The sequence below is a fragment of the Protopterus annectens genome, chromosome 1.part1 (assembly GCF_019279795.1).
Source record: "Protopterus annectens isolate FY-2018-M chromosome 1.part1, PAN1.0, whole genome shotgun sequence".
In the NCBI taxonomy this organism is placed as follows: Eukaryota; Metazoa; Chordata; order Ceratodontiformes; family Protopteridae; genus Protopterus; species Protopterus annectens.
This window is the reverse complement of record NC_056726.1, coordinates 1,339,839,881-1,339,867,375: the sequence shown is the minus strand read 5'-3', so window position 1 is coordinate 1,339,867,375 and position 27,495 is coordinate 1,339,839,881. Positions and strand designations below refer to the sequence as shown.

The 27,495-nt window shown below is 40.3% G+C and overlaps 1 protein-coding gene across 3 annotated transcripts in view; it reads left to right on the top strand.

The window, feature by feature from the left end:
- KATNAL2 (katanin catalytic subunit A1 like 2) overlaps positions 1–27,495 on the top strand; it is an 829,719-nt gene that overhangs the window by 513,530 nt on the left and 288,694 nt on the right. For all 3 annotated transcript variants that reach the window (XM_044081877.1, XM_044081869.1, XM_044081884.1), the window contains one exon: positions 17,232–17,350. In XM_044081877.1, the coding sequence (XP_043937812.1) occupies positions 17,232–17,350 (119 nt within the window). The remainder of the gene's footprint in view (positions 1–17,231; positions 17,351–27,495) is intronic.

Genomic DNA, 27,495 nt, shown 5'->3' with positions numbered 1-27,495 from the left:
GTCTAATGCATTAGAATTGATGAAGTCAAGGAATCGTTGAGTGATTGCATTAGTGCAGGAATAGTTCACCCAGACTATGATGGGTTAGTTGAAGCCACCAAGGATCAGGGTGTTAGGGGGTACCTTGATGGAGTCAAGTAGATCCATTTAAGAGGAGTGGGTGTCCTGAGTCATGGAGGGGTGTCTATAGCTGACTATAACTTGGATGGGTGTCTTGCCAATTGTCAGTTGCACCTGGAGTAGTTCCAGTGCATCATGCTGGCAAACCAGTCTGGAGGTATGCCTGTCCTTAATGAAGATAGAAACTCCACCACCCATAGTCTTCTCTACCTCATTTGGGGTCAGAATGTGTGGAATGAGGTATAGCCTGGTAAGGCAGGGGTGTTCTTGACAGCCCTGAACCAAGTTTCTGTGACCGCACAGACATTGGCATCTTCCAGTGCAAGGTGAGCCTCCAGTGAGTGCATTTTCAGGTTAAGGCTGCTAGGGTTAAGCATCATGACCTTCAATTTGCTTTTTGACTGAACTTTTATGTTGGAAGATTTGTCTTTGGGACATTGCCTAAAAACGGCACAATGGGGGAGGCGAGAGCCTTGGTCAGAATCCAGAATCCCAATGGTGACAGGTGCAGGCCATCTCTAGCAAAGCATCGAGGCCTGTCAGGCAGACAGATAATGGATCCCCTTGGAAAGACACAAGAAACTAAGCCAATTGTTGAAGTCAATTAGTTTTTGTTGGTATTGTGGTATCATTGTTGGTGAAGGTAGGATGCTGCTTAGGGTTAGGGTCATACCTGCCTGGGACACGCTGGGAGAGCTCATTCAGGTCTCTCTTCATGGAGTCCAGTGAGGTATGTCTCAAGTCATTCTCACCAACATGGACAATGACAGAGTCATACTTGTTGTGGAGAGACTTAAGTGTGTGCGTGATGTGGCGTATTCTGGCACCAGACAGACAACTGACTCTGACCTTCTCCTTGTTGAGCCTGGTGAGGGTGACATCAGTGTGTCTCACAATTAAGTTGCCAGTATATTTGGTTTATTGTTATGCCTTTTGGGCTGTGTTGGTTTAATGTTTTGCATTATGGGCTGTATTTGTGAGATACTGGTGTATTGTCTGCTGTGTTTGATGCGTTTGGTGTTGTGTGTGGAATGTTTGTCATACGTCATTGGAAAGCTGTTGAACGGATGAACATTTTTATCACTGATATTCTGGAGCTATCTTGTGTACTTAATAGAGAGATCACCCTTTGCCTGACAGTAACACTAGTATTTTTTGCAAACAAAATACAGTTTTTCTTTCATAAATATGCAATATAAAATTAGCATCTACAGATAAACTTTTATAAAAATACCAGTGTATAGCCCATTATCTATCAAAAAGCCATCATATTTTACATTTTTGTAACTTACATCCATATTATTAAATATTACAAATCTAATGGGTGTGTTTTCAGTAGAGGAGTTTGAAGAAAATCTCTGAGGAAGAAAGTGGTTTCTTGGCTTAGAAGACCTCAGGAAGGAAACATGTTAATAAAGCCTCCTGCTGTTCAGTATTAAATGAGCTATATCTAATCAATATGGGCAAAACTACTTGGTATAACTAAAATGTAAACTGCATACTGGAAATCATTTAAAACAACTGAAACCAGCAAGTATCGGTGAGGAAATAACTGTCTGATATTGCTTACAGTTAGGGTAAAGTTAATTTCTTATCAAGCTACAGATAGGAAGGTCTAAAACATACAAAGTGAGGTATTTTGTTTTTAGTGGTTTTGGAATGCATCTTGCCTTACTTGACATGCTATGATTGACTATAGGAGGATGGCACTACTATGTCTGATAGTTAACAAGTTTAACTTGTTTAAAATAGCTGCAACATCTGAGATAATTAATGAAGTTAAATGAGAAGTATTAAAAAATACACTAATTACAGGAATGCAGAAATGAAAAAAAAGTGACAAGTATGCTGAATGAAAAATGTTCTGTTGGGAGGGTGGCCTAATGGTTAAGGTGTTTGCCTTACAAACACAAGGTGCAGGGTTTGAGTCTCACAAGGGATAATTGGCTAGGCTTAAAATGGCTTGCAAGGGCAGTTAGCCTAGTACTAACCTATGAACCTATGTCTGGATGTTTACAGAATAAGAAGGGTAACTTAAAAAAATAAGATATCTAAATTGCTAATTACAGGCAAATTAAGTAAACAGTGATTTATAGTAGGTGTTCTGTAGCCTAAAGGAGTAAATCAATGCTTGAACCTGATTAGAAAGGGGCATAAGATGCTTCCCATTGTTGTTGTTATACAGCAGTAGCTCAGTTGACTTGAAAAGATATGTATATAGTTAATATATTGCTTGATTTTTGGTAAGCAGATATTGTGCATTGTTTTAATGAAAATAAGAGATCAGGTTCTGATATGACAATATTGCACAACAGTATAGTCAGTGGATATAAAAAGTGTACACAGCCCTGTTAAAATGCCAGGTTTTAGTGATATAAAAAATGAGACCACAATAAATCATTTCTAAACTTTTCCCACCTTTAATGTGTGATCTATAACCTGTACAATTCAATAAAAAAACTAAGAAATCTGTTAGGAGAAAAATATAAAAAAATAAAAAACACACAATAAACTGGTTGCATAAATGTGCACCCCCCTAAACTAATACTTTGTTGAACCTGATATTTTAACAGGGGTGTGTACACTTTTTATATCCACTGTAAAATGACACAAAATAATAGACTGTGAAGAACAAGCTTGCTACAGCAAGACAGAAATGTATGTAACTAGAATAAAAGATAAGCTTCTTTGTTTAACTATTTTGCTTATTAGTCTGGAATGTTAATAGGCTAGTGGACAGAAGAAATCAGGACATGCTGATGACTTCTATTAATACACTGATAGTGATAATGTTACAAGAAGCACTTTTAAATCTTAAAGAGCATGGACATTTTGTAAAGAAAGGTGAGAAGTAGGGTTTATTTCCTGGAATAGAAAGAGAGAAACAATGGTATTACTATTACTTTAAAAACTGTATCAGATTAAAGATTGAGGAACAAATGAAGGAAGGGTAAGAAGGGAAGATTTATAGTGCTGTGAGGCTGCTGGCAGGATATAAGAATTAAACTGACTGCAGTATATGTTTCCTCAAGAACATTGAAACAATATATAAAGAATGTTATGGCAGTATGTGTAGTGTTTCATCAAGTATTTTGGTAGTATCCGGGGACTGGAACACTTTAGGAAATAAGGAAGATGTCTCCGGGTGCTCTGGTTTCCTCTCACATTCCAAAGACGGGCATCTGGAGGGTTTCTCCCCAGGCTTCCCCTGAAAATGGGCTCTGTCCCAGTCAGACTTTCCTGGTAAACAAATGTTAAATAAAATAAATAATAGTCACAAGAGGTATCTAGAAAATAAGGGATTTATAGAAGTGGAAATGAATAAATGGAATACAGTAGATTGAAGAGCAGTTAAAAAAACGCTAAATGTCCATACAAGAGTACTCAGAAAAATATGAAAATAAAGAAATAGCTCAACGCTTGAGGCAACAAAAAGTTCAGAGGATGTAACTAAAATCAAGAATTATGAGAATGGTAGGGCAGACGTGCACCCAGAAAAAATATGAATGCAATGGTTAGCTATTACCATACATTATGTAGACAAGATGTGGAGGTTGAGATTAACACAAAAGAAATGAAATTATATTTGAGGGAGTTAAAACTTCCAAAATTAACAGAAGAAGAAGGGTATTAACTGTTAAAATAAAAGAGAGTGAAATGAATGAATCAATGAGTAACCAGAATACAGGGGAAAACTCCTGGAAATGATGGAACTTCAATAGGATAGTGCAGAAAGAAGAAAAAGGAGATGGTAAAAGTCTGACTAGGTACGTTTTTAATAATAATTCTGTGGACGGGGATGTACTGGTGAATAAGAAAATAGTAGTAAAGGTAGTTATACCAAAGGAAGGGAAAGAACCTCTTGAGACACTGAAATATAATAGACTTACAGAAGGTCTATGCAGAAGTTTATAGATGTAAGCAAACATTTGAAGAAGTCATATGATGCATTGAACTATAACAAATATAGTAATGTTAATATATTTGGGATGACAAAGCATTTGACATAGTGAGCTGGGTATTTATAGAGAGATCTTTTGAGGCATTTAGGTTTTCAGAAACATGGACAACATTTCATATCTGCAGAGGAGCTCAAGTTAGGGAATATTGTGTTGTTGAGCTGCCTAAAGTGCTTAGTCTTAAGAGAGGAATTAGGCAGGGGTGTCCAGTTTTACCATTACTATCTACTTAGAGCCATTAGCCAGAGACACAAGACAATCGAATGTAACTGGATATAAATGAAGAAATACTAATGAGAAAATAGCCCTTTATACAGAAGACATAATGCTACAAAATATCAGTCAAAAACACAATATCAAATTATGTCTGATAAACCGAAATATTTTATTAATATAGCGGAATATAAAGTAAATGGATGAAAAGCAAAGGCTATAGGAATAGATTATGCTCCAACACATGACTTGGTATAGAACTTTCTCTTTTTTGGGTCATGACAGGAGGAGGAGTTGCTTGTGAATTTTGTGGAAATGGAATATTGAGCAAGCAGCTAAAGAAATGTGGGAAGAAATTACTATAAAGATTAAAATTTAGATAAGACTATGGAAGTTGTTCTTTATGGATATCAACAATAAGATACAAGCAGTTAAGAAGTTTTTGGTCCCACTGGTTCTTTAGTCAGGCATATATGTACTGAGTGATCAAATATGGAAGAATATGAAAAAGGAAATTAAGCAGTTTGTTGGATAACAGATAGAGAAAGAGAGTACAAAAGCTAACACTGACAAAGAAAAGAGTGGTTTCTGAATACCAGAACTGAAGGTATTATAAGGCCACATGGCCTTATATGGTAACTACTGTGTAGAAATAAGAACCCTTTTGACTGAAAATGAAAATAAATGTGTGTGTGTCTGATATTGTTAGCCATGGTTATCATAAGTATTGTTGTTATTGCTATTTCTGTTATTGCTGATGTTATGGAGCATGTGTGTTACCTGTGCTACTGTGTCTTGATTGCATTTATTAATTCTGCCTTCATATATTGCTGTATATAAATCTTGCTATTTTCCTGACATATCATGTAATGGCATGTAACAAAAACACCAAACATAGAGGGTTCAAAGCCATAATATTTAAAAGATTTGTGTCCCTGCTTCAGTACAAGCCACACAATTAAGGTTTCCTTTCCTAGTAAAGAGGCCTCTGGAATGTTCAGAAAAAAAACATACAACCTGGGACTGAAACACAGGCCCTTATGTGCTAAGACGTTTGTTTAAAACATCTGCACTGTCTATCTGTTTTCATCACAGATCAAAAGGTGCTATCACAAATTCTCCTTCTTGGACATTAAGTTGTCCAGAGGTCAGAAAGAAGTGATAAGTAATGGCTGCAGATCCCTAATCAATGAAATAATGTACTTTGGAAAAATAAACAACTAGGCTAAAGGCTAAAGGCTAAACTCCATCAACTGCAGAGGTAGAACAAAGAAATTTCAAACCCTCTCTGACCTGGAAAGATATATACTGCAGCAAAACGAATTAATTTTTGTCAGACTTTCAACTATTCATCTTGTTCCACTTACTTGGACCATTGCTGGCTGCCAGCTACCAAGCATACAGACACTGAAAGAGCTTTGCTGAAGCTATAGCTATACACTCTGGAAAAGGAATCAAAGACACTGATATTGCATCTTGCCAATTCTGGGACTGTCAAAGCTAAAAAAGTATAATTATTCTCAGTGAAGGAAAGTGGAGTATACCAAACAGGAGCAAATATTTTACCAGAACCCCCTGCATCTGAACTGGACTTTAGCCCACAAGAGGAGCCAGCATCAAAGTCCAAGGAATGATCCACTGTTTTGCAGATCTCCTAAAGAGATAGTGCTCTTCTAGCATTAAAGACTCTTAAACATGAACTTGTAGCTTTTATTTGGACTGAAGACTGATTAATTTTGTCTCTTGCATGCTGTACCACACTGCTAGGAATATAATTTGATGTTTTTTTTTCTGACTTTCCTGCTGTACAGCAAGTTCATTTTTATTGATTAATACCAAATCAAATTGAAGTTAATAATTTATTTATTATATGCTAATGAATTCTCTTTTTCTATAAAATTCAACTTGGTGCATGCTAGCTGTTTTAATTTTGGCTTGATTGTAACCTAGAACAATAGTTTTTGTAAAGAGGGACAAATGAGTGTTGAGATAGCTTAAATTCCCCCACAGACAAATGCATACCTTATAAAGTACTACATTCCACCCTAATGGTTCTGACAGTATAAATTGGGACTAGTCTCAGGACAAGCTAATTAAAATATCATGACAAGAACTGTAAACAACGGCAAACTGTGCACATACCTTGTAAATGTATAAGAACAGAGCAGATTCCTAATTGGCAAATAAGTGTTCTAAAATATTGTATTTGTTCCATTGTTTTGTTTTAAAATTTATGTTATTACTGCTGTCAAGTTTTAGATAACATGGCTAAACCTTTCAGCAACTATGGAGGTCAGGAAAAAGCAAACCAGTAGGCTACATGCATGCCCACAAGGGACACTGAGCAAATATCATGTTGGTCCCCAGATTTGGAAAATGCAGCGGACACTGGTATGAGGATTAAATATGAGTCTCCTCTCTTTCCCTACAAACCCTGTAGAATGGAAGGTAGACAGAAAGATAGGTAGGTTAGAAATGCTAACAGATATCAATCTGTGAAAGTCCAGAACTTCGAAGTACAAATCATTCTGCAGACTGAAAAGTGTGAAAGGCGTAGTCATCATAGATTCTTGCTTGTAGCACATATTAGAGATCTCGAATCTTGCCTTCTTAGAAAGGGACCTCTTTTGTGAGGTGTTCAGAGGAATATGGATTACTTAAAGAACTGGCAGTCTGAATTTTAAGAACAGAGACAGAGTAACCTATGGTATTAAACACATTAAATGGATAAAATGAAGTCAGAGCTGAAATCCAGAGCTGAAATCCAGAGAATAGAATGAAGCATTAGCTATTGTAGTTGCTGTAGTAAAGGAGAGGGAAAATTTTCAAACAACCATAGGTTAACAACAAAAATGCCTTTGTAAGCTTACCCATGCACCCCAAATCTCTGACAAGTTCTGATACCCTTGATAAGTGTAAGCAGGGGCCTGGGAGATGAACCACTTACAGGCTGCCTGTGTCCATTAGAGATGTAGGTGCAAAACTAGGGATGAATTTCCTGTTCCTCATCCAAATACCCAAGTTACAGTTGAACTGGGTTAGGGAGGAAGTCTGCTTCACTTGGTTGGGGGAGCCTGTTCCAGAGAATGGGTAGTCTCTGGGATACATGCCTGTCACTCCAGCAGGTCCTATTTTTATCACAAACAAAGTTTAAGTCTTTAGAATGAGTAATTCTGGTGCTGTTTGTTATACAGTTATGCAGGAAGTCATCAGAACAGGGATTGGCAATGCTCTGTATGCAAGGCATCGATCTCCCCTGAACAGCCTGTAGGAGACAGAATACAGGGATCGGGCCTTAAGGTGGTCTGCATAGGACATGTTAATTACGTCCTGTATTCTTTTAATGAGGAACCTTTGTGGATGTTCAGTTGTTGGCTATGCCTGGTTAGGTACATACCAAAAGCGGCACTGTACTCGATGATAGGTCTGATGAATGACAAATACAGTGGAACAATGAGTGCTTTGGGCCTAGATGCCATACCTTTGTGTATAAGTCACACAACATGAATGATTTCCTCAAAACTGTAGACATGTGATGATCAAAGCCTAGATTACTGTCTACGTGTGTCACCAAGTTCCTGACTGCTGGGTCAGCTCTTAGGGGTGTGTTGCCAGTATGATAGTTACCATGAGTAGATGACTTCCCAAAGGATACTATTATGCATTTTTTGGCATTTAGTTTTAGTCCATGGCCCTGTCACCAGTTACTTGTCTGTAACAGCCCTTCCTGGAGAATATTTCTGTTGGTGGGCGATTCAGTGACAGCTCCTTGTGATGCCCCTGCACTGGCCCAATAATCAAGGAGCCTCAATCCTCACCACTAGCACCAGTGAATGACATGCACATTGGGAGGATGACAAGTACGCACACAGTAAAGTACAATTTCCCTCAAGAGCACACAGAGATCAGAGTCAATCTGGGGATTGTTTCTCCATCTTCTGCCAGATCCCCAGTAAGACTCCCCACTGACACAGCTATAGGGTTAAAATCTCAGCCGAGTGGTCAAGCCAAAACCTCCAGCACCCTCTCTGTCCAACCAGTGTTTCGTGTCCCTGCACAAGTAGCTCACACACACACACACACACACACACACACACACACACACACACACACACACACACAACACACACACACTCCTGGGGAAGTCTGGTACAGGTTCACTAGGTATGCCCCCTTCTGCCCAGACTATAAAGGTAGTACTAGCTGCCACCAACTACTACTTATCAGCTACTATAAGGCCCTTCCCAAAGGGTGACCAATTCTACTGAGTAATGTTACTATTATCCAAATGGTAAGTGTGACCAAGACTTTCAAGGCTATTTAGGAGTGGCCTATACAGTGTCACCAAATACATATGCAAGTACTCTATGAGCTTAAATTTCTCTAAACAAACTAGCCACCATTAAAAGGTTTAAATATATTTTACAATAAATAATAGAAGAACAAGACAATACTGAATAACTCAATACAGTGACTACAGGGCTTCCCCTGCTACTGGCAGACTCTTTTGGGGCAGTCTAGGCTTCCCACCATGGGTTCCTTTAGACCCATGAGCAGCACTGGGTGTCCCTTTCCCATACAGTGATGCCCTGCTTGCTAGGTATAGTTTTCCATTCTTCCCCAACTCATCTGCTGTAGTGCATTGTCTGTCAGATAACCAGATTGTCATGTCCTTAGGCAACGTACTAAGGTCTTGTTCCCTCACCAAAAGGTCTGCCAGCCCTTCAAAAGTGGTGACCTGACATCCACTCACTCACCTATGAAAATAAGTGCTTAGTTCAGCAACATTTTCACACACACTTTCATCTGCCTTGCGTCTATGCTTACAAACCTTTTACCTATAAGCTTCAGGTGTTAACTTAAAAAATTCTAGCAAACAGTTCTTTACAACATTATAATTTAAACAGTCAGTATCAGACAGTTTGGAAGGAACAATTACAGCTTTACCATGGCGTAAGGGGGTCAGGGACCGCACCCAGAGCGCTTGGTCAACATTATATATGTTTATATACCCTCTGAAACATATGAATGAAACTAGCAAAATTATCCCCCTCTGTAAATTGTGGAAGAAATTTACTGACCTTTGTTGCTTCTGGGGTTCATTACTCCCTTCCCCATTACCTCCATGACTATGGCGAAGAGTCAACATCTCATTTTCATGTTGCCTCTGCCTGTCATTGTCCTTAGCCTGCAGATGTTGTGATTTCTCATTTTCTCAGCCTCCAGATATCTCAGTCTCTCTGCTGCTTCAGTTTCAAAATGCTAGACCTCCAACTCAAGTCTCTTTAACTCCAGATGGATTTTTAAGTCCTCTGTGGAAAGGTTGAGCTGTCCATTTTCTGAGAGCTGCACAGCTCCATGGCCAGTCTGATTGTCCTCCTGGTTGCTATCCTGTGATGTAGCTGTGACTAAAGCTTCAATTATTTCTGCCTTAGTCAGGTTGGCATGCATCAGTCCTTTAACCTGGCACATTTTGATTAACTGGCTCCTTGTCAGCTTGCCATACTCCTCTGTTGACATGCTTGCCTGCTCTCCCTGACTAACTAAGCTAACAAAAAAGTAAAACAGTTGTGATATGAGCTCTGAATGTTCACTATGTGGCTGATTAAGAGTACAAACACCTTCAGTGACCACTGTACACAAGCTATAGGAATTCAGTATCCACACCACTACAAGCCGAATTAATATGTGATGTAGCTATCTCACCACTATCAATCAATTAATATGTGATGTGGATATCCCACTACTGCCAAATAATTAATATGTGAAGACCCTGCACTGGCCCAGTAGTCAAGGAGACTGAATCTTCACCACTAGCAGCAGTGAGGGGCGTGCACATTGGGAGGATGACAAGTACACTCACACACAGTAAAAGTACAATTTCCCTTAAAAGCACACAGAGATCACAGTCAGTCTGGGGCTGGTTTCTCCCTCTTTCTCCAGATCCCCAATAAGACTCCCCACTGGCACAGCTATAGGGTTAAGATCTAAGCTGAGTGGTCAAGCCAAAACCTCCAGTACCCTCTATGTCCAACCAGTACTTCGTGTCCCTGCCCAAGTAGCTGACACACACACACACACAACACACACACACACACACACACACACACACACACACACACACACACACACACACACACACACACACACACACACACACACTCACTCTGAGATTTGATTTATATACAAACACACACACACACTCCTGGGGAAGGCGGGCAGAGGTTCACTAGGTATGCCCCCTTCTGTTCAGACTATAAGGTAGTACCAGCTGACACCAACCACTACTTATCAGCTACTATAAGGCCCTTCCCAAAGGGTGACCAATTCTACTGTGTAATGTTACTATTATCCAAATGGTAAGTGTGACCAGGACTTTCAATGCTATTTAGGAGTGGCCTATACAGTGTCACCAAATACATATGCAAGCACTCTATGAGCTTAAATATCTCTAAACAAACTAGCCACAATTAAAAGGTTTAAATATATTTAATAAATAATAAAAGAACAAAACATACTGAATAACTCACTACAGTGACTATAGAGTTCAGAATCACAGGAAATATTTTAAAACAACATTGCAGGAGAGTCTCAAATAAATACAGAAAACATCTAAACTAATCTTCACTATATTGCTAACTATCTCTAAAAGAAATACTATACCTAAACCTTACCTGCATAGCAAGGCAAATGCAGATGAGAAGTGCTGAATGGATGTTTTCAGATCCAAGACAAGATACAAAAGGCACAGTCTCTGAGAGAGTTACCAAATTAATATGAAAACATTACTGCTGGGTCAGCTTTGGGTGACATCACTCTTTGCCACCTGCCTTCAGCCTTCAGTTACCAGGCTAAGACACCAACAGAATTTTTAGCATCTCTGTGTGAGAAGTATATATCTCTCAGAGGTTTGCCTAGAACTAGAAGTCTTAAAACAGTTAAACACTTTTACATTTTAAACCTAGTAATTATTTATGTTTCAAGACAATAGAAAGAAACCTCTAGGTGTAGACATCCTGTCTCCTTCAGTGAAACTGAGAGATAAATGCAATCGTAAAACAATTCATTTATTTTCTTAGAGTTTACAAGTTAACTCTGTCCTTTTCTATTAGGGTACACTGTGGTTACATTCTTGAAGCTCAGTACAGAACATACAATTCAACACACACTTCTGTACCAGTAGTTTAATATACACATAACATATAGTTCTCTTACATTTGTAAGACAAGCATATAAATCATATTAATATTCACAAATGACACATGATTATTTACAAAATTCCAGATAGCTGGGCTGGCAATCACATTTTTATATAAATCATATTAATATTTTCAAGTGACAATTATTTACAAAATTCTAGCTAGCTGGGATGGTAGCATTTCAGTTTGTCACACTCCTAATTTGCAATCATCTGCAAATTAAGTAATCTAGCAGCCATTGACACTGGCCTTAACTTCAGAGAAGTAAGTGCCAAAAAGGAGCGGTCCCAGGACTAATCCCTGAGGGACTCTGCTTGTGAGTGGCCTCTTCGTAGAGGTGGACACTCCAGTTCTAACTTCCTGGGTCCTGTCTGTCTGACTGACATCTGGCCATCCAATGGGTGACATAAGGGTCTGTACCTTACTTCTTGAGTTTGTCAACAATGCCCTAGTGTCCTAGGGTGGTATTTTGTTAGATGCCTTGGCTAGGTCAAGATAGGCAGTATGAGCAATTTTGCCCTCATCCATTGTTTTGGTGACTTTCTCAAAGAAGTCCATCAGGTTGACCAATTAGAAAGTCTTATATCCCCACTATATAGCTACTCAGAAAATGTATAGCAAAGAAGAGAGCTAACTGCCAGAGTAAGTCTGGTTCCCCAGCCTACCTGTAATAAGAGGTGGACAAAGAGGGAATAAGGGTCTGTAGCCCCTAAAATTGCTAAGCCGGTCTTACAGCTCCTTAGCAGTAAGTTCATCTCCAAATGAAAAAGGTGATATTGCCCAACACGTCAAAAAGTTAAAGGAATGCTATGCAGCTTGATCCATAATCGGTAAAGAGGGACAGTTTCATAATCAGGTGGTCCATAGATGATGAAAAAATAAACTGAGTCAGAGTACCTGAAGAAGATAAAAATGAGCCACAGAGATTGTACAAGTTTTTAAAAAAGGATATATATAAATCAGAACCCCTAAGAATTTTATAACCGATTAAAGGGTGTGCATTTTGCGGCTGATTCAGATACAGAGAGGGATGATTTTTAAGATGTAAGTAGGATTTTAAGTACTTCCACAGCCTGCCATTCCATATTAGGGCACAGTTATCCCTAAAGCATAGGAAAAAAACAGACTGTATGCACTGGATTGTAGACAGTGCAGTAGATATCTGGAAATCCACTAAGGGGATGAAGCTCCATCACCAAGAAAGGGAGAAAAATTACATGCTACCCAAGCCCAGTTACTAGAAGTGAACAATTCTGATACTTTCTGCATGGAGAGAACTGAACTGCATCCTTCAAAAGGCAACAAACCAGGCAAAGTTAAACAAACTAAACAGGCTAATACCCCTATTCAGGCACAAGGTAATGCCAGTTCTTGTGCAATATAGCAAATGCCTCCTGCTCCACACCCACCAATGATGTTACCTCTATAGGCCAGACCTCTGCAATCTTATTCTTTCCTTCAGTTGTATTCTAGCCGGGGAGTGATTTACAGAAGACAAGGTCCAAGTAGACAAAATAACAGGAGATGTGAAGGAAGACAGACATGGCTCTGGAAAGGACTGCTGCAGAGGGTACCAATACTATAATAGGGGCTGGTACAGAAACAGACTTAATGCCCCTCATAGAGATGGAACTGGAGAAGAAATAAGAAGGTCACAGGATGTGGTCAAACAGATAAGGGAACAGGTAGAATAACTGAAGTCCCTTTTCCAAAATTCTTGGAACCAAAAATCCTCACTACAAGCTGGTTTTCCTCCTCCTGAATCTGGAGTACCCAGCAATCCTACCCCTACTGACAATGATACTCCCAATAACAATTGACTAGTTTCTTCTGTCTCCTGTCAGGCTGCTAAGGTAAATGATTCTAGAAATGTTACTGATTTTAAAGAATTATAGAAGGTAAATGTAACACAAAATGTCTTCAAAGGTGACCTCTCACTGGAAACTCCTAAAGCTTCTGTTGTCAGTAGTGCTGAATATACTACTTTGTTAGAAAGTATAGAGCAAAACAAATTCTAGTTGGCAACTTAATCCCTAAGGGAAGTGCGGATAGATTTTACTTTGAAGTAAACATGGAAAATAGATTTTACTTTGAAATAAACATGGAAAACAGCTTAAAGCATGAGACCTTAACAGATTCAGGAACTGAAGTAACTGGAATGTCAAGAGGCTTCTATAATAAGCTGAGCAGAGCATTAAAAGATAGAGAGAAACTGAAAATCCTACCTGATGGGCTGCAATGTTATAGGCTACACAGAGGGATCAATCATCCTTAATGAAAGTATGGCTAAAACTAAAGTTTGGTAAATTGGAACTTAGACACCCAGTGTATGTCACCAGTAGGCCAGGAGATAACTTCTTAATTGGTAATGATCTGCCAAAAACATTTATCCCTATAATTGACTATATTCATGAGGCCTTGTGGTTACAGGTAAATAAGCCCATTCCGTTTATAAAGAATTTAAAGGTTAATAAACAAACAGAATCATGCTATTTAGAAAGAGGATACAATGATTAAAGTGATTTTTGTGAGGTCTTATGTGCCAGATGTGTCTGGGCTTGGAAACGGAGGATCGATCTCCATAGAGGCAGAAGGCACATGTGGTGTGTTTGGCAAGACAGGATATAGTAAAATCTAAGATAAATGCCATAAGTATGACATTCTTTACTAAAGTAAACCCTACGATCTCAGAAAGTCATCTAAACACTGACACAATAGTGCACATTCTGAACCTGTCATGTGGAAAATGCAATGGAAAGTTCATTAGATCTCAGTTTTTCATTACAGAATACGGTCAGAAAGAAATGAAATATGTGCGTCAGTTAAGGCAGAAAACTTGTTATTATCTAAAACAGTGCTGTGCATGAAATATGAAAAATGTCTTATGAATGAGCTGTGGTATAGAATGCAGAAGAGCCAGAGGCCCAATCTGAAATTTGTTAAAAAGTCATAATTTTTAAAAGATGTTCCTGATGAAGTGCAAAATGTAAAGAGCATAGGAATATGTGCTTTGAACATTCAGATAGGGCATAAGGCACAAGGCACTGCAGCACCCTGTACAGGTGGTAAGGGGCCTAAGCTCACCCCTGTACATAGGGCTAGATGCCCCGTTGCTCCTGGGTGTGTGTGGATCTGGTCAGTAATATTTTGTGGTCACTTACAAGGTTGGATCTAGTATGAGTATGACACCACGAGCTGTGAAGTGAGGACAAATCTCAGGTATGCTAACTTGTGGCTGAAGCTGTTACATTAATTTCAGCCAATGTCATGGAATTCTTCTTAAGCTAATATTATGGAAAGGTCAGCAAATGCCTGACCAAACTGTTTTGTTTGTTCTTAGCAAGCATTGGAAAGACATGAAGCTAAAATATTACATTCTACACCATACTTAGATACCAGCTGCAGTGCAATACCTGTCTTGGTGCAGAACCCGAAAGCAAATCCCATTGCTATGGATACCCAGTCTGAGCTAGGTTCAACAATAGGGGAGTCCTTCTATGATTTAGAGTTAGCTGTACTTGTCGTTGGTGAGTTACCAGAAAGAATAATGTAGAACATCAAAATAAAGGAAGAATTGAGGCTGTTGCAAGAAATCTGTCCCATTGATAAAAAGGAAGTATGTTCTTGTGGAGTTAACGTTGATTATGCGGCACAGTGGTGCAGCGGTTAACGTTCTCGCCTCACAGCAAGAGGTTCACCGGTTCGATTCTCGGCTGGGGTGCCTTCTGTTTGGAGTTTGCATGTTCTCCCTGTGTTCGGGTGGGTTTTCTCTGGGTACTCCGGTTTCCTCCCACATTCCAAAGACATGCATCTGGAGCATTTCTTCCCGGGCCTCCGCTGAAAACAGGCTCTGTGGAACCTAGTCGAACTTTCCCAGTCAACAAATGATAAATAAATAAATAAATAAAAATAAAATTACCTTGAGCTATCTCATGTGGTGAGAGAGGCAGAACAGCTGAATTGTGCACAGTTCACCCTGAAAATATACCTGTCATAATGGAAGAAAACATACAGCTTGGTAATAACTTTGCTTTTCCCAGATTTCCAGAGCCATGTTGAACAGGCTATTTAAGCATGCACTTTTGAGACAGAAAGAGAGAAGCAGTGTGTGAGATGTTTAACCAGTTTGCAGATGTGTTTGCAAAGGGTGCTTATGATTGTGGGGTAACTGACCTTCATGTTACTGTGGTACCCACTGATCCTAGTTGAGGGCAAATTGTATGTATATTAGTACAGTATCCTGCCGGCATCCTATGATCATATCCAGGAGATTATGTATATGCTAGAGATGAATTATAAGGTAAACACTGTGTCCAACTTTCCTGTATGCCTTGCTTTCAAACCCACAGGTACGTAGACTCACTATGCACCACTGAAAGCTAAATCAGCATGTGTGCTTATCGCATTGGCCCATGATGTATCTAGATCAAATCTTGGCTACAGCTGAGGTTGCAAAATACTTCACAACAATGGACATCTCAAATGGATTCTAAGCCCTGAAGACCTGTCCCCAAGATCATTACAAACTGCCCTTCTCATTCAGTAGAAAACAGTACAACTGGAATAGGTGTCCTTTTTGGTACCTGAACCTTCCTGCAGATTTCAGTATCTTCCTGCACAAGGCCATGCCTGATGCAGACAGTAGAGGCAGTCTAATTTACATGGATAATGTACTAATCAAAAGCAACACTTTTGAGGAACATTTGGCTGAAGACACTTGTGTGTTAAACCAGCTAAAGAATACTGGGGCCAAATTGTCCCTCACAAAAGGGAAGTGATTTAGAAACAAAGCCAGTTATCTAGGGTATGAAGTTAGATGAGATGGGCTATGCCCTCAAAACAGCAAAACAGAGACTATCCAGCATATCAAACCTACAAGAAATCTGAGGGCTCTAAGAAGCTTCTTGGGTATCTGCAGTTACTGTAGATCATTTATTCTGGACTGAGCAGAAGTGACATAACCCCTTATCAAGCTTCTTCCGGCTTTTCCCGGTTAGGGGTCACCACAGCGGATCACCTGTCCGCTCATGATTGGCAGTGGGCTTTTGCGGTGTTGAGTTACCAGCCCAGCACCCAACATTCCACAGAAAAAAAGACCATCAGAACCCTAAGTATGTGGAGAAGAGCAGGAAAAATCCTTGCAAGCTTTAAAACGTATCTTGATTCAGTCCCCATGCTCTGCATATTCACAGATGGACAAGGATTTCTGTATGTAAACAGGATGTACTAATAGAAGCATCAGTGCTGTCCTGTATCAAAGGTATGATTCTAATCAGTGTGGTATAACATACAAAAGGAAGACCTTGAGTCAGGGAGAGAAGTTTTCAAGTGTGTGAAAATACTCATTTTTCTACTATATGGGCAGTGCAGAGATGCATAAGCTGTATTTGTGGTAAGAAAGTTGTGGTACAGACACAACATCTGCCAGATATAAAAATCACTTTTGTTGTGTAAACTTCTGGAGTAGCAATGAACTTTTGCCTTTAAATAACTGAGCAACACAAGGCTGTTTTGCCATTATTTAAGGCTGATAAGGGGTTCTACAAGGTCTGAAAATGAATTGTTTAAGGATGGAATACTGTTTTTTTGTATTTTGTTTCTTGAAGAAGAATTTGAATGATTTGTTTCCTTTTTAATACATTAGTAGAAGTTCAAAGTTGATCACTGGTAGATTGGGGGTATCAATGTTTTATTTACGTGTTAACTATTACAAGCTAATTATAACATACTAACTTTTCAGGTACTGGAAAAACACTGCTTGCTAAGGCAGTTGCTACTGAGTGTAGCACAACATTCTTTAACATTTCAGCATCAACTATTGTCAGCAAGTGGAGAGGTGATTCTGAAAAACTTGTACGGGTAAGAGTTTAGAACCTTAACATATATGTAAAATTTGTGAATAAATGTTTGCTTGTGTAGTAAGAAATACTGTCAAGTTACACTGTATCATTTAGTTATCTGATTGCTGCTAGAGGGTAGTATATTTTCCATATGAATAAATGTATGATGGGCTTGTTTATACACTTTCAGTATACCTAATCTAGCTCTTTTCTGCATGTTATTACTATTTTGTTTTTACAGATTAACTTATTTACAGGTCTGTACTGTTTTGGCACTATTTACTCTAAAGGCATTAGAGACCCTCCATCATTAATTTAGTAAAAAATTTTTGTGTGTGTTAGTATTATCAGTTATGAAACTGGACCAGCTGATTTCTGATTTATTTTTCAGTAGTGCCATACTAAATAAGTAATATTGCTCCTCCCTTCAGTTATTGTCTATAATACCATCCCTTTCTGTTGCCTTCTAATATGCAGACTGTGCAATCTCAAAAAGAGTGTATCCATAGAATCTCCCCTGTTAGCAATCATTCACTGTGTTTTTCCTCCTCTCCCTAAGATTCATTTAAATTTTGCACATTAAAATGACTTGCAGTGCTCTTGTTTTAAGAAGGAGGTTTTGCCCATGCTACTGATGTTCTTCATGTTTCACTATTGCAGTCATCACACTTGGGTTATCTGCCTTGCAGGTAGCCCTCAGTCGGCCCGAATACCAGAGACTTAGTATTTCTGCGTCGGATGCTGTCGCTCCTGGACTGATATCAGATCATCAGGAATATAAAAACAGGCAGCTGACGCCATTAAATCAGTCTTTCCGAAAGAGGAAGAGCCCGAAGCAGAAGCAGTTCGCAAGTGCCAGTCGGCTGCTACCTGAAGTTTTTTGTTTTCATTGAATAATCCTGAAGTCTTCTAAAGCTAAGTACCCCGTTGGGGATCCTTTTTCTTGCTCTAACCGACGTCAGAAAAAGTTAACAATTGTCTTGCCTGTGGAAAGCAAATACCTCACAGAGATTTTCACTCTTACTGTGTCACCTGTTTAGGCCCAGACCACGACGTCCCTCGGTGTCAGTGTTGTGCCTTTTTTAATGCCTGAACCATTTGTCGTCGGGCTCTTTTTGTTGCTAAATTCTTTCGCTCTCGATGTCCGTATTCTGAAATGGCTTTGGTAAGTCATCCGTCTACCGATTTTCTGAAAAATGTTAAGGATAAAGACAGACCGCATAGGTCAAAAGCTGCCGACAACGCTTCCGTTAAGCTAGTCGCCAGTCCGTTGGTACTCAGTGAGGCGCCTTTGCAGCCCCTGATGCCCGCTTCAATGGATTCGCAGGCCTCTGCTGAGACCAATTTGGAGTCCAGTATGCCGCGAGATGCTTCTTCGGCTATGGATCCTGGGATGTCTCTACCTTGGATGGGTACAGAGCCGCTGTGCAGGCACCGGCTTCTGAGGCAGTTCTTCGCTCTACCGATGTTCGAATTAAACCGATGACTTCATTTCTAACCAAAACTACCGACTTTCTTAGGCCCAGAGTATGCACTACGCCTAGAAAACCGACGACCAAAGTGCATGCTCAGGCCCCCATGCCACAAAAACAAATGCTTAGAATGGCTGATGACCTTATTACACTGATTAGGGGAAGTCAGCCTTCTCCTGCAAAGAGACAAAGAACCCAGTCCCCTTCAGGTTCTACAGACCAGGAGTCCGATGACTCTGACATTTCTGATTATGAAGACATACCCTTATCCGCCTATGAGGATTCAGATGCAGAGGAATCCATTCCCTCTGCCTCCCCTCCAGTGGATTTTTCTTTTGGTGAAACCTTACATACTTTAAGAGAACATTTCCATTGGGAATGCTAAGACTATCCTCAGTCCAAAAAGAGAGTCCAAGAATTTTTAGAGTTGCCTCAGCACAGACCTTTAGCTATACCCCCTGTCCTGGATGTTGTGGATGACGTTTTCATGGAATCCAGTCTTACTCCTGACACTTTACCTCCTGCCCCTAGGAAACCTGACAGGTACTACCAAGTACCTGATACTCACAAGATTCTGTTCAAGAATCCTACTGCTGACCCAGAGATCATTTCCCAGGAGCCTAAAGATATCAAGGCTACTACAGCCAAGAATCTCACCCCTTTGGACAGGGATTCCAGAGCTTTGGACAGATGGGATAAGAAGGTATATACCTCTGCAACTCTTGCTATTGGGACTTTGAATTGCCAGTTTCACATGCTGAAGTACCAGCAACATATTATGGAACTTATTAAACAAAAAGTGGTAATTTTCCAGACTGTGCAGAAAATAAAGAATTGCAGGAGCTTATGCACTCTGCAAACCAAATCAGTAAGCATACTTTGCAGTGTGGCTTTGATGCCCTAGAAGCATCTTGCAGGGCAGCAGTCACTGGCTCTATACTGAGAAGACATGCTTGGCTGAAGGAGCAGACCTTGCCAGATCATGTCAAATCTAAATTACTAGACGCTCCTCTTTGTTTGACACCAAAGCAAAAGAAGTTCTGACAAAGATGGAAGAAAAAGCTAAATCTATGCAGACTGTTAAAGAATTCTTACAAGTGCAACCTCCTAGATTCAGTAGACATTGCCCTCCAAAACACTGGTCCTTTCCAGCCCCCTCCAGGCCTTCTCAAACTAGACTCAGTGGAAAAAGACCACCCAGACTACAGTCTCAGGGTATCCAGAGATCTAAGCAATGGAGTGCCCCTACCCCTAAATAAGGGAGTGGTAAGCCACCTCCTTACGGAAAAAGCTCACAATGACTTCTTCAATCTACTTCCCAGCCCTGTCCAACTGCTTGTGTCCCTAGGAGGAAAACTTGCCCTTCATGCAAAAAAATGTATGTCCATCACCCAGGACCGATGGGTCCTCAACATTGTATCCCAGGGGTACAAATTTTATTTCCATTCTCTGCCAACCCGAAGCGGGTTTCCAGACCTTTCTCCAAACCAGTCAGCAGAGGCTCAAAACCAAGTACTTTCTCTGCGCAATATCAGAGCTATTCTGCCTGTTCCAGTAGAACACAAGGGTGAAGGATTTTACTCCAGACTCTTCCTGGTACCCAGGAAAGAGGGATCTTAGTGCCCAATCCTGGATCTTTCAATTCTAAACACCTTCCAGGTGGTACCAAAGTTCAAAATGCTTACCCTGCAACAGTTTCTTCCTATGTCAGCTAAGGATGCCTGGTTAGTCACCCTCGACTTAAAAGAAGCCTATCTGCACATCCGTATAAGGGAGTCATACAGGAAGTATCTTTGTTTCAGGGCAGGATCTATACATTATCAGTTCTCTGCACTTCCCTTTGGCTTATCTACTGCACCCAGGATATTCACAAAATGCCAGGCTCCAGCCATTGCATATTGCAGGCAGAGCAATATCCAAATTTACCCATACTTGGACGACTGCCTGATTCAGGTTGACAGCCAGGAATTGCTACTTCAGCACCTGACATTTGTAAAAAACCTTCTCACTTCCTTGGGGTACACCATCAACGAAAAGACATCAGAACTGGTACCCAGTCAAAAGATTGTATTCCTGGGAGCAAGCTTGGATACAGCTTCCCAGATGGCATTCCTCACTTTAGAAAAACAAGTTTATCTGACAGATTACTTCAAACAAATGGCCACCAGAACCCAGCTATCTGCAAGAAAAATACTGCAATCCCTAGGGTTCATGGCTTCATGTATACTGCTAAATCCATATGCAAGACTGCATATGAAGAAACTTCAATGGTACTTAAAAAGTCTTTGGTGCCAACATTCTCAGGACCTGGAAACTATCATACCCTGTCTAAGGACAGAGTTCCTTTGGTAGACAGAAGCATGCAACCACAACAAGGGACTGACATTCACTCTACCCCACGCCACCCAGACCCTGACCACAGATGCATCAGACTATGCATGGGGGGCTCACATGGCTGGCAAATGTATTCAGGGCCACTGGAGGCCAAGTCAAATTCATCTGCACATCAACCAAAAAGAGATGCTAGCTGTACAAAATGCCCTGACAGCTTTCAGAACCCTACTCCTTCCAGGACAACTGCTGAAAAAAACAACACCACAGTTATGTGGTACATCAACAAGCGGGGGGGGGGGGACCCATTCCTACCCACCTGCAGGTTAGCAATGGCCCTGTGGACCATGGCCTTGGACATCCAAGTCCATCTACAAGCTCAATTCCTGCCAGGCAAACTAAACTCACTGGCAGACAACTTAAGCAGAAAGCTCCTAGACCCACACAAGTGGAAATTGGAGCCCAGCACCTTTAACTTTCTGATTCAGAAATGGGGGACCCCAGAGGTGGATATCTTTGCCTCCCCCTACAACCACCAGCTCAGCAAATTCTGCACCAGGAATCCTCACAACAGGGCCTGGAAAGTGGATGCCCTATCCTTTCAATGAGAAAACCTATCAATCTATGTATTTCCCCCTCTGCCCCTTCTCTTAAGATTATTACTCAAGATAAAACAGGACAGGCTAAGGACAATTCTGATTGCCCCGGACTGGCCATGCCAGCACTAGTACCCACTCCTGTGCAGCATGACAATGGTGCCACCCTGGCACCTACACCAGACCCCAACCCTGCTCTCTCAGCAGGAAGGACAGATCTTGCATCCACATTTGCAAACCCTAAATCTTGCAGCCTGGCTTATTCCTTGAATACCCTACCAGCAACCCTAAGCAAACAGGTGCTGGACATCATCCCTGAAGCCAGAAGGCCCAGTACAAGAAATCTTATGCTGATAAGTGGAAAAGGTATTGTTCTTGGATTCAGTCAAAAGGAGAGGACACAGCACTTCCCTCCTTAACTCTAATCCTGGATTACCTAGCAGAACTACTCCACAGAGGCCTATCCTTCTCCTCCATTAAGATCCATGCCTCTGCCATCTCGGCTCATTACAACACTGAGCCACCTCTATTCTCTTACCCTCTCATCAAACAATTCAAAGGGGGCAAACAACTTAAGGCCACCAAGAGAGCACCCACCTCTGCTTGGGACCTTATCTTTGTACTGGAAAAGCTCATGCTTCCCCTCTTTGAACCTGCTGCTTCAGCAGAGTTAAAGTTCCTCTCCTGGAAAACAGCCTTGCTTCTAGCCATCACTTCAGCTAGAAGAGTGTCTGAGCTGCAAGCACTGATGGCTGTGGAACCCTTCATTATTTTCCATGCTGACAGGGTCTCCCTCAGGACATCCTGGAAGCTGCTACCTGGAGGTCTGTACACACCTTCACCAAGCATTACCACTTGCCTATCTTTTCCAAATCCAGGGCAGGTTTTGCTACAGCAGTCTTGCAAGGCCTACTAGCCAGCCCTAACTCTTCTTGACTGCCTTCACCCTTCCTCGGCTTTGGGAATCCACCCAAGTGTGATGACTGCAACAGTGAAACACAAAGAACATAGTACAGTTGTGTACACTTACCATAAATGTAGATATTCGAGTGTATTCACTGTTGCAGTGCTGGTTTCCCTCTCACCAGCCCCTTGGTATTCTCTATTTCTCTCTCTCTCTCTCTCTCCTCTCAATGGCTATTTCTGCTAGTATTGGTATTTACTTTTTACTGGTGGTGTTTCCCCACCATAACCTAGCTCCCTATTTGGGGGCTCCTGACATTTGGGGCAAGAAAAACTGATGTAATGGCGTCGGCTGCCTGTTTTTATACCCCTGACAACCTGACGTCAGTCCAGGAGTGACAGCATTCGACGCAGAAATACTAAGTCTCTGGTATTCGGGCCGACTGAGGGCTACCTGCAAGGCAGATAACCCAAATGTGATGACACAACAATGAATACACTTGAACATCTACATTTGTGGTAAGTGTACACAACTGTACTTTCTCTGCCTCATCTTAGTTCTGCTTTTCTCAACATAATTGCTTTTCTTAAAAAAACATTATAAAGCATCCCTTGCCATGCCTGATTTATCTACGGTAGAACTTGAAAGGCAGGACAGTCTGTGTTATTTCTTCATTCATGCCCACAGTATATTCTACAATACTGCAGCCATTCTGTATTCAGATGTTTGGTTCTGAGACTCTGTATGTCATTTACCATGCTTATATTAACGTTAACTACCTCACAATTCAGTCTCTTTAAAGCTTTGTACCAGTAAGCAGTTCAGATAGCCCCATCTTGAACCCCTGTAAGTGAGAAACTGTTGTGACTAACTGGTCATTCTTCCATAGCTATAGATAATTCCACTGTTTGATGTCTTTGAGTAGATAGTCTTCACTGTTGAAAATCTCTATAGTTATAATAGCACAGATGTTTTACAAGACTGATCTTTTTTCGGGGATCATAGTATTTTTTGGACATCATCTGGTAAAGGGAGTTTCTCTTTCTTAGTAGTCTTCTTGTATTACTTCTAGGACCAGCCCCTTTGAATATCTCCTAGTGATGTTAATGAGGCAGTGGCCGAAAGAAAGGCCATCTCAGTTTTACTTAGTGTGTGTGTGTGTGTGTGTGTGTGTGTGTGTGTGTGTGTGTGTGTGTATATATATATATATATATATATATATATATAGATAGGTATATTAGATATGTATGTACATACAGATATATAAATCTGTATAGATCTATATATTTGTGTCTAGAGCTAGGTATGGTAAGATATTTAAGTTTTTTAGTTAAGTGAAATGTCAAAATCTGAAGAAATCTGAACATCTCTGTAAATCATGTGTTTATGGTCAGAAACAAAATGCCCAAATAGATAGGTGTTTAGTATGCTTGTAATCTTTCGGCCTAGACCATGTTCTCATGCTTTGCACTTACTGTTAAAACTTTAATGAGTGCACATTGACACTCATATGCAAGACTTTGAAGGATTCTTTAGAAGGAAGATAAAAGAAGGTAAAAAATATAGTTCTTATTTAGGAAGATGTTAAAGGCATCATTGGTCTCTTTCTAAAGCAAAGTGCTTGAAATAAGTTCAGCACAGGTTTCTCTGCTACAGACATAAAGGTCGCCCCATTTCACTCTCCTCCAATATCATCATTTTTTTACTGTCAGAGCTATTTGTCACAAACTATGGCTCTTTGTACAGCCTGGGACTCATCTTCATCCATCTAAACATTACAAGAATTCTTACGACCCCTTTTAAGCAGTGATCTAGAATTCTGTATTGTCATTCAGTGCCATAAGATCTTCACTGAGTAATCAAAGGCCACCTGTGAGATTCCTATACTACTTACATTGGCTAGCTCTGTTAGTATTTATTACCCTACTGAATCTATAACTGAAATTATTATCAGGAGCCCCCTTGTATTATGGATAAATTATTTGCCATACATTTTTTGGCAAGTTGGCCCATAGTAAGGCTTCACAAGAAGTAGTAACATCTGTTCTGCAGTTCTTAGAAGAAGTCATTTATTTATTTTATTTGTATTTTATTTTACATTTGTTGACCGGGATAGTCCAACTGGAGCCATGTCCATTTTCAGTGGAGGCCCGGGAAGATAAGCTCTGAGTTAACAGATACAATAATACAAGTAAAACAAGAGTACATAAGTAGTATTACCAAAGAATGCATAGGCAGACATGAGATACACCTGGTTATAGTCAGGAGAAAATTAACAATAAATAGTTAGTTGGGTTATTCACGTTCATGTTGAGAGTTACCTGGGCTTGTTGCAGTGGCAAAGCCAGTTAAATGTCATATGTTGTTTGAGTTTAGTTTTAAATTGTCTTAGGGAGGAGAGCAAAGTAATATCACCTGGAAGTAAGTTCCAGGCTCTGCCTGCAGCGTTGGCAAAGAGGGCATCTCCAGCTGCATTGTTGATTTTGTGGGAGAGTGGCCTAATGGTTAAGGTGTTTGCCTTACAAATACAAGGTGCAGGGTTTGAGTCTCGCAAGGGATAATTGGCTAGGCTTAAATGGCTCGCAAGGGCAGTTAGCTTAGTACTAATCTATGAACCTATGAACCTATGAATTAGAAGTTTGTTCGAGGATCGAAGCAGTCTTGGATTGTTGTGAGGGTGATAATATTTTGAAGGGCTGATGTGTTATCTGGGTTATAGAGGATTTTGTTAGCCATGATCAGCAGGTTATATTGGATGAGACTGGGAAGTTCTAACCACCCAAGCTGTTGTAGGTTGATGCAGTGGTGTGTTTTAAAAGGCATTCCAGTGGCAAACCTGGCAATATGATTATAACAGGTTGTCAGTCTATTTAGTACAGATTTGTTTAGATTGGAGAAAAGGGGGGTGCATAAAAGTGTTGAGAGTAGATGAGAGCGAGCTATAGCCATCTTAGCTGGAGGGGTTACAAAGGCTTTTATTCTATACAGTGACCCAAGTATTTTATTGGTGTTCTTGATTGTTTGATTTACATGTAGGTCAAACTTTAGGTTATTGTCAATAATGGCACCTAGTAATTTTGTAGAGGGGTCAGGGGAAATTATTGTCCCATCTTTTGCATTTATGGTAAAGGTGAAGGCGGCAGACCTATGAGTTGGAGAGAATAACAGCATTTTAGTTTTTTTGGGATTTAGTAACAACCTATGCTCAGTGAGCCAATTTTCTATGGTATTAAAGGTGGACTGGGTAGCAACCCTCAGCATATTGGATACAGCTGACATTTGGTATGACTGTATACAAGTCATTAATAAAGATGGAAAACAGCAGGGGTCCGAATATGGAGCCTTGTGGTACTCCAAGGGTGTTTGGTAATAGATTAGAGAGCTTGTTCTGCCATAGGGCAGCCTGTTGTCTTCCATTAAGGTAGGATGTAAACCAAAGAAGGGCTTTAGTATCAAGGTGGAAAGTTTGCAAGGTGTGAACCAGAAGTTGGTGGTCAACCAGGTCAAATGCCTTGGAAAGATCCAAGAATAGGGCAGAGGATATGTGGTTATTGTTACAGTTATTGTTTATGTTATTGGTAAAAGCCATTAACGCTAAGGTTGTGCTATGGTGTGGATGTAAACCATGCTGGGTATCCACCATGAGGTGATTTTAGATTAGGTGGTGCATAAATTGTTTTTGTATGCATTTTTTCCATAATCTTTGCAAGTGGAGAAAGTATAGCTATAGATCTATAATTGGAGAATTCCGTAGAGGAACCTCCTTTATGTAGTGGATTACGTAGGATGTTTTCCAAATGTGGGAATTTTAGCTTCTGCTATGGTACGATTGATTAGTATTGATATTGGATAGGCAATGGCATCAGCTGATTTTTGAAGGTACTCAGCGGGGAGTTGGTCAGCTGAGAGTGTCGTAGATTTTAATTTTTTGATCAAGTTACAGATAAGTGATGTGGACACTGGTTGGAAGGAGAATGAGAGTCGGTTTTTAGAGGTAGTAGTATCAGGGGCAGGGGAGCTAGAAGGTAATTGTCTAGCTAGGGCTTGAATTGTTTCAGTAAAGAAATGGTGAAAACTGTCAGAGACCTCCTCTGGGGATTTATCAATGGTGGCAGCAGGGATAGGTGTAGATGTTTTTCCAGGGCGAAGTAGATTGTTCAGCCCTGCCCAGAACTTCTGAGGATTGTCCTGGTTGGTTGTCTGTAAATTACATTAGTATTGTTTTTTGTCCTGTAGAATAATTTTTTTGTTTCATTCCTATCATACCTATATTTAACATAATCATGGGGGTCGTTTGTGGAGCGCCACTGAGCCCATAGTTTGTTTCTGCTGGTAATTTTTAGTCTTGTCTCTTTAGATAGCCATGGTGCAGTTCTTGCTTTTGTACGTTTTGAACAGGCAGATGCATGTAGATCAAGAATTCCAAGAAATTTGTTGTTAAAATAGGCAACTGCCTCCTCTAAGGGTAGGTATTTTAGCATGGACCAATTACAGGAGCTAAGTTCCAGTTGGAATTTGTCAGGGTCAAAGTTCCTTTTGCTCCTGACTTTTCTGAGTAGGGGTTGTTGTGTGGTAATGGCTTTATCCTTAACTATGTAAGTGAGAAGATGGTCAATTAGGTCATCAGGGAGGGTACCAGCAGTGTACAGTTGGGGGTTACTATTTACGAGTACCCAGTCGAGTATGCTATGTTTTTGGTTGGGTTTACCTAGCCTGGTAGGGATGGTAATTGTTTGTGTAAATGCATGCAAGTTGATGTGGGTAGAAGGGGATTCTTTGGAACAAGAGCCCCATTTGATGTTAAAATCTTCTAGTATTAGTGTTTCTTGGGGGTAATGACAAGATAGCCAGTGAAGCGTGT